Raw genomic sequence first — 13,935 nt, 5'->3', positions numbered from 1 at the left:
AACACAAGTGCCTAAATTTTTAACTCCAGTTCCAATTAAAAATCTGCAGCCAAAGGAGCCAGTGTAAAACTGTTTATTCTGCACATTGTTGTTCTCTCTGCATACAAACACTAAGAAAATATTATTGCGTGACAAAAATAAACTTCAGAAACACAACTCAAGAGACAGCACTATATGAATTTTCTCACCAAATTCCTACACAAGAAAGTAAAAATACTTCCCCTGGACTATGACAGTCAGTTCCACCAACAAAATACTTACTGAGGTTCAACTGTTTTTTGGAAAAAAAAGAAGAAAATTTCAAAAAGTTTATCAGAAAAGAAAATGCACATTATATCTTAAAATTAAAATATAGAGGACTGACGCCTCATTCTATCGATGCCCTTCCTAACAGTGTCTATGGCAATACGTAAGTAAAAGTAAATTCATTGTAACTTGTTAATTTTTCAGACATATACTCATTTTAGCTGCGAGGGTGTATGTATGTGTTTGCGTACAGTATATATGGTCAGGGTTTCACATTAAACACTTCATTCCTTATCCTTGGATCAACCACTGTAATATACTGCAGCAGTCTGAGCAAATATGAAGATCTTACATATAACAAGTACATTACATTCAATTGACAGTAACAGCTGAGGGACATTAGGAAAATACAACTAGAATATAGTGAATACAATATCTTTCTTTGAGAAATGCATATTATGACCTCGAAGAAGTCATCATCTGCTAGAACTGCGACTACTGAACCGCGTAGATACTCACTGGATTTGACACAACATATCTAACAGAAATGCTCGAGCAAATAGTTGTGTCAACAAAAAGATATTTTTCTAGTCACACTTCATTAACAGTGATTTGAAAGCATTACATGGTTTCTTCATCAGACATATGTGTCGTCACTAACAATCTATATCATATGATCGTCTTGTATGCAGCGGTAACTATTAGCATCAAGTAATGTTTATTCAAGAGGTTTGTGACTTTTCCCAGAAGGCCTAATTGGTCACTACACTTTGTCAATGACAGTTATTGAATAGCATCAAGCATCAAATATGTGGAACAAACCTAATTACTTTTATTTACTGCTTTTTATTAAACGTATGTTTTCACATCACTGCTAACGATTTGATTAATTGAAGGTTAATTTCATCTTCTATTTCAATTTACTTTTTTATAAAAAGGGGTCTTTTCTAGGGATGGATTATTCTTTCCACACTGCATTAAAGAGCTTTTGATGAGAGACTTTCTAATGAATATACAGCACAAGGGCAACACATCTAAATACTCATCGAACAAAAAAAAATACATTCATAGAAATAAAAACAATGTGACAAAAAAAAGCATTCAAACAAATAACTTGCTGGAGTGGACGTTGGTCTCTCGAGTGTTTTTAGATAAACATTTCATTTAATTTCCCTTCATAAAATCTCATCATATTCTTCAGAGGTCTTTCTTTAGATCTTCCCTTCATTTTTCTCTCCTGAGTAATAATATTTCCTGTTGTTCTCTGCTAGTTTGCACACAAAGGCTGAATTCTTAAACCCTTTGCTTTACTCGACCTCCTCTGTTAAGCAATGTGGCCCGATCTGAACAAGTGAAAAAGGAGTTTTTCATCATACGTTTTATACCGGGCATTGGTTGGATTAGTGAAGACATCAGAGGCCCACCTGGTGTGAAAAAAGGCAATGTGTATGTCTGAACTGCATATTAATGTGTCCATTAAGTTTGTCAATCAGGTAGCTATATATAGTCATAGTAGTAAGTGTTGACCGAAGGCTAACCTCTGAATCAGGAGTGTTTCTTTTGCATGAGGTTATAGTCATCATTATATTAAATATGGAGTGACAAAAACGTGACAGTATTGTTTGTGGCATTCACCAATGTAGATAATAACACAAACACACAACAATTCATGGAGTCATCTCAAATTCCTTCTAGTAAAAACATCTTGACCTTCAGCAGAGACAAAGTGTGCAGTGTTTGTATTACTACACTGCCTTTTCCCACCACCAGGGGGCGCTCCAGGTGCTGTGCAGGTGTACATGTGAATCAGAGGCGATAAAGAACTTGGATGTGAATGGAAAGTGTCCATTCCCATTTAAATATCCTCCTTCAAATTCCACTTTCCTCTATACCCTTACACTTGCATAATACGACTTGTTTAGCACAAAAGCAGGCACATGGCAGCAATGAGGGGTTTCTACAGCCGGATCTTTATGAGGAGATGTTTGTACTAGGATAATTATGATCATCTCATATTAGCTGTGATGAGAAGGTCAGCAGAAAAACAAAGAGCACACAGAGGGTCTGGTCTACTTCTGGTCGGTCTTGGGGCTGAAGCTGACACCTGGCCAGTCGTAGGTATCTGGCTCGAAGGAGTCGTAGTGGGTGTCCCACACAGTTGCGCGTACAAAGTTGTCCTTGTCCAGGGGCTCAGGGTAGCGAAACGCCATACCTTTAGCATAGAGAAACTGCACCACCTAGAGCAAAAAGGAAGTTTGGCATTGAGAAATACTGACAAATAGAAATCACAGATGCGAGTACTTCGCAGACAAAGATCACGGAGAAGATGAACTGACCAAACGTTACTACACTATGACAGTCAAATAAGACTGGAACGCAATACTGTGTCATCAAAATATCATCTTGGGTTGTGCAATGCCAACTAGCTTAATGTTACTGCAGAGGATGATAGAATAAGCTACATTTAGGCAGGAACAGCTCAGGCTTGGACTAAGAATGACTGGTCCATCAACCGCCAACACATTCAATTGGGGCCCTTTAGTTTTGTCAGAGAGAAAAATGATCATTTTCAGGAGACTTGCCTTAACAGCCATCTGGAGGGAGACCTCTCTGATGTTAGAGAGAGGAGGATAGAGTCTGCCTTCTTCCAGCTCCTTATCCGTCAGCTGCTCTGCAAGGGTCTGGAAGGAGTTTAAAAATACTTTTAGAGTGACGATGAACTACTATTGCCAACAGCTTAAGTCATGAAAACAAAATGTGCTTTTTAATTAAAGTAAAACACAACTTGATATTTTTTCAAAGCAAGAGCAAACCACTACTGCTCATATCGTGTCTTGTTTATGTAAAATATTTCAATAATAGCTGGAAAAAGCATCAGCCTTTTTCTCTTTTTTTAAAGATCCTGATCTGTCTATAGATTAGTCTAGAATAGAGAAGATAGGAGACGTCAAAAGGTTTAAAGAGGGTTTCTATGACCGTATACAGCATATGTATGTACAGGTAACGAGTCCACAAGAAAGTGCAGCATGGGCTGGGGAAAATCACAAATGAACTTCAGAAAGTTCAAAGAAGAGACAGACAGAGAAACGCTGAGTGATGACTTCAGACCTTGGCAGCCTCCAAGAATACTGTGTCACTGATGTGTCTCACTCCGCTCAGGATCACTGCCAAGGCCACGCCTGCAAAACACAAACATCATGTGTTGTAAACACACTGCAGTAACATCTCATCATTTTCCACAGAGTGATAACATTGTATAGACACTCTGGTTATTTCTTAACAATCTATCTTTTTGTTTTTATGTCCAGGGAATATGTAGATAATCCATACTCTCCTGTGGTCATTAATGTGAATTATGAATATTCATTGTATTTTTGATTTCACCAGGGAAGATGTAAGCGTTGTTCCCTTGTCCAGGGGTGTAGACGCGGCCATTCAGAGTCACTGGACCAAACGGACTGCCACTGGCAAAAAGACATCTACCCTGTGGGACAAAGAAACGAAAGGGTGAAAGTGTGATGATGGGAAGGATGGAGTTCAAAAGAATCGAAGGAAAGGAAAGAAGTGCGTACATCAGTGAGAGTGTAGGCGTCCTCTGCCGTGCACTCTGCTTTATTGGTCGGGTTACTCAGGGCAAAGATAATTGGTCTTTCGTTCAGGGTTCCCATGGTCTTGATGACATCGTGGGTGAACAGACGTCCAGCTCCTGACACACCTGGAGGTCGGAAAGAGAAATGTTGGTCAGACTGCGTTTGTGACCCATCAACATCGCACAAGCGGAGCTTGAAATTGCAACACGCTAAGTCTCGACAGGGTGATTTCATGAGCACATCAATCATAAATATAGCCTAAATAGAAAATAAAGTTATTCAATTCAACCTGATCTGGATCAAATACAATAAATTAGAACAAAATTACTAAAAAAAGATTAATTCAGTGCGTATTCCAAAGTTTACTGTGAGGCTTTACAGACACAAACACAGAAAATCAGAAGTTCCTCACCAATGATCGCTGTGGGTTTGATGGTATTGACGGCATCTAGGAAGCTGTTTACAGTCCCTGGACTGTCATGAACAAATGCCTCCTGGTTAGAGTCTGTTTCCTGCTGTCTGCCCTGGAATCATAAACCATATATTAGTGGCAACAAACATATCAACATAAATATAGTAAAACCTCTGTTCATCAATAATCCAGTAGCTCAACAGTAAGCCAGACATACTAACCTTTACTAGTAAGCCATCTTTATCGTACAGCCAGATCTTATTCCGGGCCTCAGCTTGGGTCATCCCGGACTCCATCATGGCCATGACAATCAGATTGGCAATACCAAGGGCAGCCTAAGGAGGAAATAATCACTTAAAGTTACACTTAAAGTGCTGCGATTGCATAGCCTTCATACGATCTAACCGCTATTGTGTAAAAACAAAAGGCCTATGCAAATCCGCCCTTTCCAGAGAAAGGTTCTGGTCAATGTTGTCAATGTTTGGATTCTTTTAAGTTCTTAAGTAATGTTGGAAAATCATGTATTTTTGGCATTACCAGCGCTGGTCAGTAGGCAGCAGTATGGCCTGTAGAAAGTACTTTTATAAACGGGATTTTTACATTACAAATAAGATCGAAAAAAAGACCATAAAAAGGCAAAAAAAACAAAAAGGAAAAACCAAGAGAAGTTTAATTGACTGATTCATTGATAAAGATGATCTGACCTCTCCAGCTCCCAGGAAAAGCACCCGGTGTTCCGTGATGGGTTTGCCAAGAGCTCTCTGAGCTGCTAACAGACCAGCAAGGGCTACAGCCGCAGTGCCTGGAAACATGCAGGAGAACACAACAGTTAACAATAAAACACATGCATCCCTATTTGTTTAGAGGATTCCCTTATTGATGTAGTTGTGCTTGTTGTTCGGTATTTCAGACACCATGAACGCATTGTGTTTCAACATCCAATCTCAATCAATCTAAATCAACACATCAAAAAGGTTCCTGATCTTAACTGCATTTCCCAATGTGAACACAAGTCACATGGTGTTCAACGAAATGCATTATTTAAGCAAGTATCAGGTTTCCGCAACTTGATTTTCATGGTGAATAGAAAAGAAACAGCTGGCTGGACGGTAGGAAATTAATCTAAAAAACATGGTTCTTTAAAAAACACCAACTGAACCTTTCGCGTTATTTGCGTAAACCTTATGGCGTAGGATGTGTGGAGGGTTAAATGTGAACCTTGGATATCATCGTTGAATGTGCAGTACTTCTCCCTGTACTTCCTGAGGAAGCGGAAGGCGTTGTGGTTCCCAAAGTCCTCAAATTGGATCAGTGTGTCCTGGCCGTATTTTTCCACCACAGCCTCCATGAACTCATCAATCAGATCATCGTAAGCTTGGGAGCGATCTCGCTCCTGGTACAAGCCCATGTACAGCGGATCCTGGAGGAGAGTCTAATCGAAGGGCAAGGACAAATGCATGAAGCACAATGGGTGTGCATGCGTACCGTATACAACAACCAACACGTAACCATCCTACCTGATTGTTTGTGCCAACGTCTATTACCACAGGCAGACATCTCTCAGGTCTAATGCCAGCACAGGCTGTGTAGAGGCAAAGTTTTCCGACGGGGATGCCCATTCCGTAAACACCCAGATCACCTAATCCTAAAATACGCTCTCCATCAGTTACTACTACGGCCTAAAGGAAAGGGGAGATGGAAAGAAATTATACATTTGAAAAGCACACGACAGTGAACAACAATGAACTGGACGAGCCAGATGATTGTGGAGACTGTGAACAGTGCGGGTTTGATTAAAAAGACTTCCATAGACTTAATGTGGAAGTTATAACTTATTTTGATCAATTCATAGTTGTTTAATCGTATCTGCATATTCACAGCTCATATAAAAAATTTAAAAAAAACACCAGTGAATGGGTTTAAGAGTGATGAACGGCTCAACCCTTTTATAGGTGCTACTGTGATGAGTTCAGGTACTCACTGCAACATTAGTCTCTGGCCAATTGTCCAGGATGGAACGAATGTGTCCTTTGTCCAGAATAGAGATGAACAAGCCTCTAGTGAGAGAAACCAGATGATGGGATGAGAACTTCAACAATCAAGGACATATTTTCTACATTACAAACTACAGAAAACCCAACATACATCTCCACTACAACAAGGAGACATATTGTGACCATATTTAGGTACATATTGCATTTTGGGTTTCTATTAGAACAAATATCCACATATCCCTGTATTCCCCTTCTGCCTGAAACGCTTCGTTTTAGCGCATGCATTTTTGTTGGTCGTCTTTTAGGTATTTTTGTATCGTTTGTTTGGTTAGTTGTGCTTTGACTGTGTGTTTGTTGGCTGTGTTTTGTTAAGTTGTGCAGTGGTAGTATTTCGGTTGTTTTTTGTTTGGTTATGTTTAGGTTGTGTATTGGTTGTTTATTTGAATGTTTTGCTTGTGCTTGTGTGTGTATTTCAGATCTGAGTTAATTTACATGGAAAGGTGTTTTTGGAATAATTTTATAGATCACAAGTTTTACGTGGGAGGTGGTATATGCCTCTTTCAGGCACGTTTTGAGCATAGGAAAGGGTTATAAATTATGACTTTTATTAAACTACTTGATCCTTGATAGCTTTAGGCTTACTTGGGTCTTCTAAAGATGTGCCCATAATGTGTGCAGGCCAGGCCTACAGTGGGAGTGTAGACAATTGGCATCAATTCTTCTATGTCTTCCATCAACACCCTGTAGAAAAGCCTTTCATTCCTTTCCTGGATGCCCATCAAGTAGATGTACCTGGGCGAAAAAGTAGGAAAGAGAGAGAGAGTAAAAGTTATAAGGGGATATTTCAGATACACATACTGTTACTACACGTTCCAATGCTTTAAGACAAACATGTCCTTACTTCTGCAGAGGATCGGTCATATTTTTGAGATTATTCTGAAAGCGCATCGCCTGAGTGTCCTGAGTCTCCACTTTGGGAGGCAACAGACCATGTATCCCTAAAATCTGTCGTTCTGGTAGAGAGAAGGCCATGCCCTGGAGGAAAACAAAGCAGAGGGAGACAAAGAGAAGGTAGTTATTCATCGTGTGATCACTCATGATGAAAAGTTACATTTTTAACTCTGATCTAAGATAAGTGGGCCACTAGTACATTTCTTTGGGTATTACATAGCGACAGACCGTCAAGAAACATTTTCCTGAGTAATAAAGCTTAATCATCACCTATCTGTGCCCCAGTGTGATCTACTTTTAAGTTTCATACCTAATACATTACTTAATCACCTCGGTTAACAACATAAAATAAGTACTGAACCTATTTTCAGAATTCTTGCTGCAGGAAACATTCACATGCGATGATGTTTTTTCGTCACCAGAGGGCGCACTGTATTATCTATGCACCCTCACTTGGGGCTGACCTATTGACACTTTACAGGAGAAGGACGGCTGGGTTAAAGGTGAAAGCCACATAGGAGCAATTTTGCAGTTGGGAATAGAAAGAAACAGAGGGTAAGAAATGGGAGTAGCCTCAAGGAAGCCAATAGGGACGACTATGTGCAGAAACCCCCCGTGAATAGAAGAAAAGAGGGAGAGGAGGGGTGAGGGGTACAACGGGTTTTTATGATCCTGCAGTGCATGCATGAGTGTATGTAGCTTTCTGAAACCATCTCTGAAAGAAATATGGCCATAATAGATGGAAAGCATAACGTCTCGGGCTCGGGAAAATGGCTGATTATTCTGTGAGAGTGATGGATGCTGGGGGCTCCCCCGGAAAACTGATGAGTCATGCTGATGAGGCATCCACTTCCCTCAGCACTCAGTTGCTCTCAACGTAATGACACATGCTGCAAATCTCTGAAATCTAGTATATTCTACGTGACATTAATAGCTTAAGTGTTTCTTGGTTTGTTCAAATTTTTAAGCATTGCTCTGTGAATAGTGTGTGATACACACAAGGGCTAACAAAAGTGGCATGATCTATCAAATAAAAATTGTGTAGTACTGTTTGTATATGCATTTCTTAAAAACATTTTTCTGTATACCCTGTGGCCAAGGATTGTGGGATCACAGCCAGTCAGTCTTGCTGACAGTTTAATATCATCAACAATATATTTCTGCAACAGTGAGGTGTTGAGGTACAAAGAGTCATGAGACTTGTGACCATTCAGTCTGCTGATGCGAGTCACATCCGCTCTGGCATACACCGAAATCCTCTGAGTAACAAGCGTGCTGCTGTTTCTGTTTCGCTTGATGCAGCTTGTAAGGCCGCAGTGAATTTAAATGCTAGAATAAATTCAAAACTTTAACTTCCATTTAAATATAAATCACCACTAGGTACTGCTCACAGAAGAAAAGCATTAAAACATCTGTTGCCTTTTTCACAAAATTGTTTCACACTTCACCCAAAGTGCAATGTAGTTACTGTGTGTACAGTGTTTCTAGTGCAGCTACTGAAGCCTCCGACCAGTTTACATCTAGGTTGGAATGTTTATATATAGCGCAACATTTGTAGTCTCGGCTAAATTTAACATAACCTGCAAAAAGTGAGATCCTGTTTCCTCAAGCAGCTACGGCCTCATGTTTTAAATGTCATTCGTAGCGTTCAGCAGTTGGAAACACCAGACACACGAACCCTCCCAGGCCCACAATTCACAGCACAAACCAACAATGTCAAACACAAGACATCAAACAATGTGATATGTGTTCGAAGAAGCATTGAATTCAACGAAAGAGCAAGTTACACCAGCTGAATATGTGGTGGTTTTTATGTCAACTGAAGTTGCCCACCTTGCTGCAGGAATGCAGAAGTGACATTACCGGTAGGTGTGGGAACACCGACCAGTTCAAAGCACTTCACATGAATAATCACACATGACCTAAGAGGCATGGGTAAGGAATATGAAAAGCAGAATGAAACAAAATAGGCATATGAGACAATGACATAAAAAAACAAGACATTTGAAGCATTGAAAAAACAAACTTCATGGGACGTGCTTGTTGCACAAAGAAAGGTGGCAACGATTTCACAGACATTTATCACCACACCCAACAGTGATGCAGGGTGTGGTCAGATAGCCGACCTACTTGAGGATTTTAGTTAACCAATGGTTTTCAGCCTTCTATCAAGATACTCTTTAATCCCAGATTATTTGAATTTGCACAAAAGCCAAATATTATGAGGTGGGCTTTTGGAAGAAGATTATGTCAGCATTTATCAGCCATTCTTGTAAGGAAAAAAGAAAAATCATGTACGGTGTATAGTCAATAATTAAAACATTAGATAGGAAGCTATTTAGAAATCCAGGAATATGTGTTCTTAGTTTTACTAATTTGTAAAAACACAGGTACAGCAGATCCGGATATATTAAAAAATTATTGTGTGATGACTGATAAAGGTGCTCTGCTATTACGGCAGTCAGCGCTAAGTTTGCCAGCAGCCACCAACCAGCTTCTGGAAAACAATTGACACTGATGGGCAAGTTTTTCTAGTTTTAGGCAGAACAAATCATGGGATTAACTGTTGCAGAATTTGACTGTACTTTATAATACCACGATGTCCTGTGTGACTGCATGTGCTTGGATGATAAGCTTTATTTTAATTCTGGTAGATGATCATTCCATGCAAACAATTTATGATGAATTAAAGTTTCTAGTGGCCCGCAAGAATTAACATATATTAGTGTTCATTAAGAAATAAAACATAGTCTGAAAAAAGAAAGTCAGAACCTGCAAATCAATTTCTGTCCTTTACACCACAGCTCTGTAGTCTTATCCCGACATTACAGACATATTGACGACCATTTAATAATGGAGGCGTGTCATAGATTGAAAGGATAAAAAAAGATGTGGCACACACACACTTACACACACTTACACACACACAGTTATCCAAGTTATCCACTCACTTTGTTGGTACGAGGGTTGAGCATGAGGGGCTTGCCCTTCTCTTTGGTGTGTGCCCATCTGCACACAGAGACACAGGGCCTCAGGGACCAGGTTGTCTTCAACCTGGACAACATGGTGGCCAGTCACTGGTCGAGGGGATACACGTGTGGAAAGCTGCAGAGGAAAGAAGGGGAAGTTGACAAAACACCCAATTGTTTTGTGGAGACATGGATAATCCTTTTCCATCTTCATTTTCCACCTTGGGAAAACTACAATTGATAATTTAGTAGTTTGTAGTTTGCACCTCACAAGATTTAAATACAAAACAGTATTCATGGTGAGAATGCAACTGAAACAATTCGTTAATGTCAACGGGTCGTAAAGAGTTATTGCTTTAAGGTTCAGCTATTCTGTTTCCTTAAAGCCAACACTTGAAGTATACCGCTGCCACAACCTTTGATCATGTGACATCATCAAACCCTTATCGCACCCTGGTATCACAGTAGGTTGTCTGCGATGAAGGCTGTCCGCCTACTGACACACTTAATCATAAAAGCCTACTGAATACACTTGTGCATGGACAGTCCCGCGCTTGAGGATTACAAATGCTGACAGAAGCGGCTCGTCATTAATCAAGATGTGGACAGAAGCGATCGAGGGTGATCTCAGGAAACAAAGCTTGGAAAGATTGTCATAATCCTTTTCCTAATGAGCTCTACATGGAGGCAGAGAACAAACGCATCAGTCAACAGACAGAAAAGATCAGAACACTGGCAGATAACATGTAGCCCATCGCATGCTGCAGGGAAGACTCCAACTAATGATAACACGCATCGTACTATGTGGCGTCTGCAGAGCACCAGGAGGAAGATGATCAAGCAAGCTCATCAATAAATACACAAAACCATATCCGTAGCAGAATTTCCCACCAACAACCATGACTGCATACTTGCTTCACTTGAGAGCCCCCATCCGAGTGGCAGCTGTTTGTTGGTGGTGGCCTGAAATAGACCCGTCATTGGGAGGGCGATGTCACGCATGTGACCTGTGAAGCTCCAAGTGTGCTGTTGCGTGTTATGGTGGGTGCAGAAAGGGGTCACTTCAAGCAACACTGACAATCTTGATAAGTTGTGTGAATGTCAATAAATTAAAAGAAATATTCTGCAAGAATCCCCATAGTACAAAGTAGACCACGATGGAAATGTAGCCAGAAGAATATAATTTAATCTAATTATTAGATGCAGTGATTTCTGCTCTGGCTCTGGTTTAAAAGGACTTCTATTGTCCAGCTTTTGGCCTTCCTTAAAGTCGAGACCCGACCAAGAGGAAATGCAACTGAACCTGTAAGCAAGTTATGTGAGGAACAGCAATGTGACCGTTGTCGCATGCCGTTTCTAATTAAGATTCTTGTCGTTTAGTGGCCGAGACTAGAAGAATGCTAAAATACATATCACTTTGTAATACAAATTTATGAGGAAATAGCGATCAAATGTTGTAAGCTGTTACCAAAATAAGACTACTTAAGATCTAACACCTTCTAATGATGAAATGGCCTGGAACAATGTGCAGCTGAGGTCAGCGGGCTGAGGAACACACATAGGGCCAGTTTATGTAAGATACAGCACTCGGTCATCTGTGTTGACAACATTTTCCTGTCCTCCTCCATTCCGCACTACACTATTCTTGCTTGTCAACCCAGGTTATCATCACACAAAACAACCAGTTCATTTACATGTACATAGGATACATATAATGCTAATCATGCCACATCTACAGTGCTTGTAGCCACTATTATGTTTTTACGTCAATCTCTATGTTGAATCACGATGCGGGTTTACTTTGATAAGCAACGAAGATAGTTTATGAATTACCACTGGACCTCAAAGAGCTCCTAGCAAACCATGGATGTGATTTAAGAGCAGTGATTTAAGAACAGTTTAAGAGGGCACACTGTGGTGTGATTATGCGCCGACTTTATTTGACCAGAATATCTGATGAAAGAAGCAGAGCCAGCTGGTTTGGCTTACAACGACATGTCCAGGAAACACTGCCTAGAAAGCAGCATCAACGCTGTGCCAAAGTGTAAGACCGTATGAACAGAGCCAACAATCAACACATTTTAATGCTCTGTTGATTTGATATTGGGGGGAGCAAAATATTTCTGGCACAGAAACAGTAATGAGCCAGCTTTGTCTTATTGTTGGAAGTCTAATTTCGCTACTTAGACTTCTTACTGGTGATACTTTGGGAATGAATTAGAAATAAAAGCATCTCGCATACATACGCCTATTCCTCATCATATGAGGAAACAGGATATGAAGTATTGCATTACTGTTTCTGGAAGTACTCTAAATTTAGAAATAATTTGTGCAAACAGTGTCCACATTTACAGAATTAGGCGTAATATAATAAGAGGTTTCATTCCGGAAATGACTTGCCAACAGAAAGCCATTGCTCTTGTACTACTACAAGCTTTCTATGGTCCATGAGTTGGAGGTGTCAGAGTGCACTGGTATGAAGCAAAAGCCTCAGTACATCTAGTTATGTTCCCTCAAGGTGACTGTGGGTGCAGCTTCACTCACAGTTGTTTCAAGGACTTGTCCATATAAACATAGTTGAGTATCAACGCAGATTTGCAGCACCTGACACTGCTGCGTACTAACATCCGGTATGCTGTCAATGTTGCACAGAGAGGACAGTAAAACCATTGGTCTTATCAGTTATGTCTCATGTCCATGTTCTCGTTGCGATTAATGCAGAACTCAAAGGGATTAAAGAGATATTTACATCTTCAGTTTGGAGATGCTGGTGGGAGGGAATGTTACTGCTAACTGTGAGCACAACAACTCACTACGTACGTATTACAACAACAACAACAACTGTAAGCTAGCCTGATTAGTTAGCCACAAACACAAATGCATCCAACAATTGGCGCCTGCTAAACGACGCTTGCTTACAACTAAAACGAAAATAGGCGTGTCGTTATCTGAGCACCACCGTTTGTTAAACGGAGACAGTAACGTTACACCGGATGATGCTAACCTGATGATTGCATGCTGTCATTCATCCGGACCTCCCCTAACCTATTCACGTTCACTGTTGCCTCAGAAAGAGAAAGTTCCGAGATGACACAAGAAACGTTGCCTTTTTTTAAAAAGAGAACAGCAGGTCGGCTTACCTGCTCTGAAGTAATATGACACTGCAGTTACTCCCGTCGCATAGGTTTATGTTAATAAAGCATATTTCTCCAGCTGGCTTGCTGAATAAATGCTGTCGTCTGACCACTTGGTTTGTCCTTTGACGGCTGCCAGAGATGCAGCAGGGTGAGAGAGTGAGGAAACTCACAACGCAGCGTCGACTCGGAACTTGGCCGCTCGTCCAATCACAGGCTGGGATTCTCTTCCTGGTTACCGTAAAGACGGAAACAAGAGCACGCTGTCGTAACTACTGTAAAATACAGTCGTTTCATTTTCAGGACATGATTGTTTTTAGGATTTATTCTTGATAGAAATCATGTTTTGTCTTTTTGCATGTTTTTCTGTACACCTGTCTGTCTAAAGTTTTTTATTCAGTGGTATTTTTTGTATGGTTAAGATATATCTTTTAACCGTTTAGACTTTTTCTTACCTCACAAACAATATTAAGATTTTTTTTGCCTTTTTTATTTCTTAAATTTACATTTTATTATTTATTTTATTTTGTATGTATCTTTCACCTCTGTTTTTTAATTATATTTTATCTTGTGTGTTTATTATTTGTCTGTAAGTGTAAAGCGGTACTACAACAACATGTATTCATCTGTCAATCTAGA

At 40.1% G+C, this 13,935-nt stretch overlaps 1 protein-coding gene across 1 annotated transcript; it reads right to left on the bottom strand.

Moving 5' to 3' along the window:
* Positions 1-57: 57 nt before the first annotated feature.
* On the bottom strand, positions 58-13,463 carry me2 (malic enzyme 2, NAD(+)-dependent, mitochondrial). The gene is made up of 15 exons (XM_068566243.1): positions 13,303-13,463; positions 10,145-10,298; positions 7,144-7,277; positions 6,885-7,034; positions 6,230-6,305; positions 5,766-5,927; positions 5,467-5,680; positions 4,953-5,050; positions 4,470-4,583; positions 4,249-4,360; positions 3,819-3,961; positions 3,631-3,730; positions 3,355-3,425; positions 2,829-2,927; positions 58-2,483 (listed from the first exon to the last, which is right to left on the bottom strand). Exons 2-15 carry the CDS (start codon positions 10,256-10,258, stop codon positions 2,316-2,318), a joined length of 1,755 nt encoding a protein of 584 aa, XP_068422344.1. The 5' UTR covers positions 10,259-10,298; positions 13,303-13,463; the 3' UTR covers positions 58-2,315.
* Positions 13,464-13,935: the final 472 nt, after the last annotated feature.

Source organism: Clinocottus analis, unplaced genomic scaffold (assembly GCF_023055335.1).
Source record: "Clinocottus analis isolate CAN_PGR_092001 unplaced genomic scaffold, fCliAna1.0.p SCAF_7, whole genome shotgun sequence".
Classification (NCBI taxonomy): domain Eukaryota; kingdom Metazoa; phylum Chordata; class Actinopteri; order Perciformes; family Cottidae; genus Clinocottus; species Clinocottus analis.
Note: the sequence above shows the minus strand (reverse complement) of the source record. Positions and strands in the feature narration are given on the sequence as shown.

Excerpts from the sequence above, each read along its gene's own strand:
- me2 (XM_068566243.1), bottom strand. The coding sequence starts at position 10,258 with ATGTTGTCCAGGTTGAAGACAACCTGGTCCCTGAGGCCCTGTGTCTCT. Across the intron at positions 5,928-6,229 it reads GGCCAGAGACTAATGTTGCA|GCCGTAGTAGTAACTGATGG; the intron begins GTGAGTACCTGA and ends CCTTTCCTTTAG. Across the intron at positions 3,962-4,248 it reads CAAACCCACAGCGATCATTG|GTGTGTCAGGAGCTGGACGT; the intron begins GTGAGGAACTTC and ends TCCGACCTCCAG.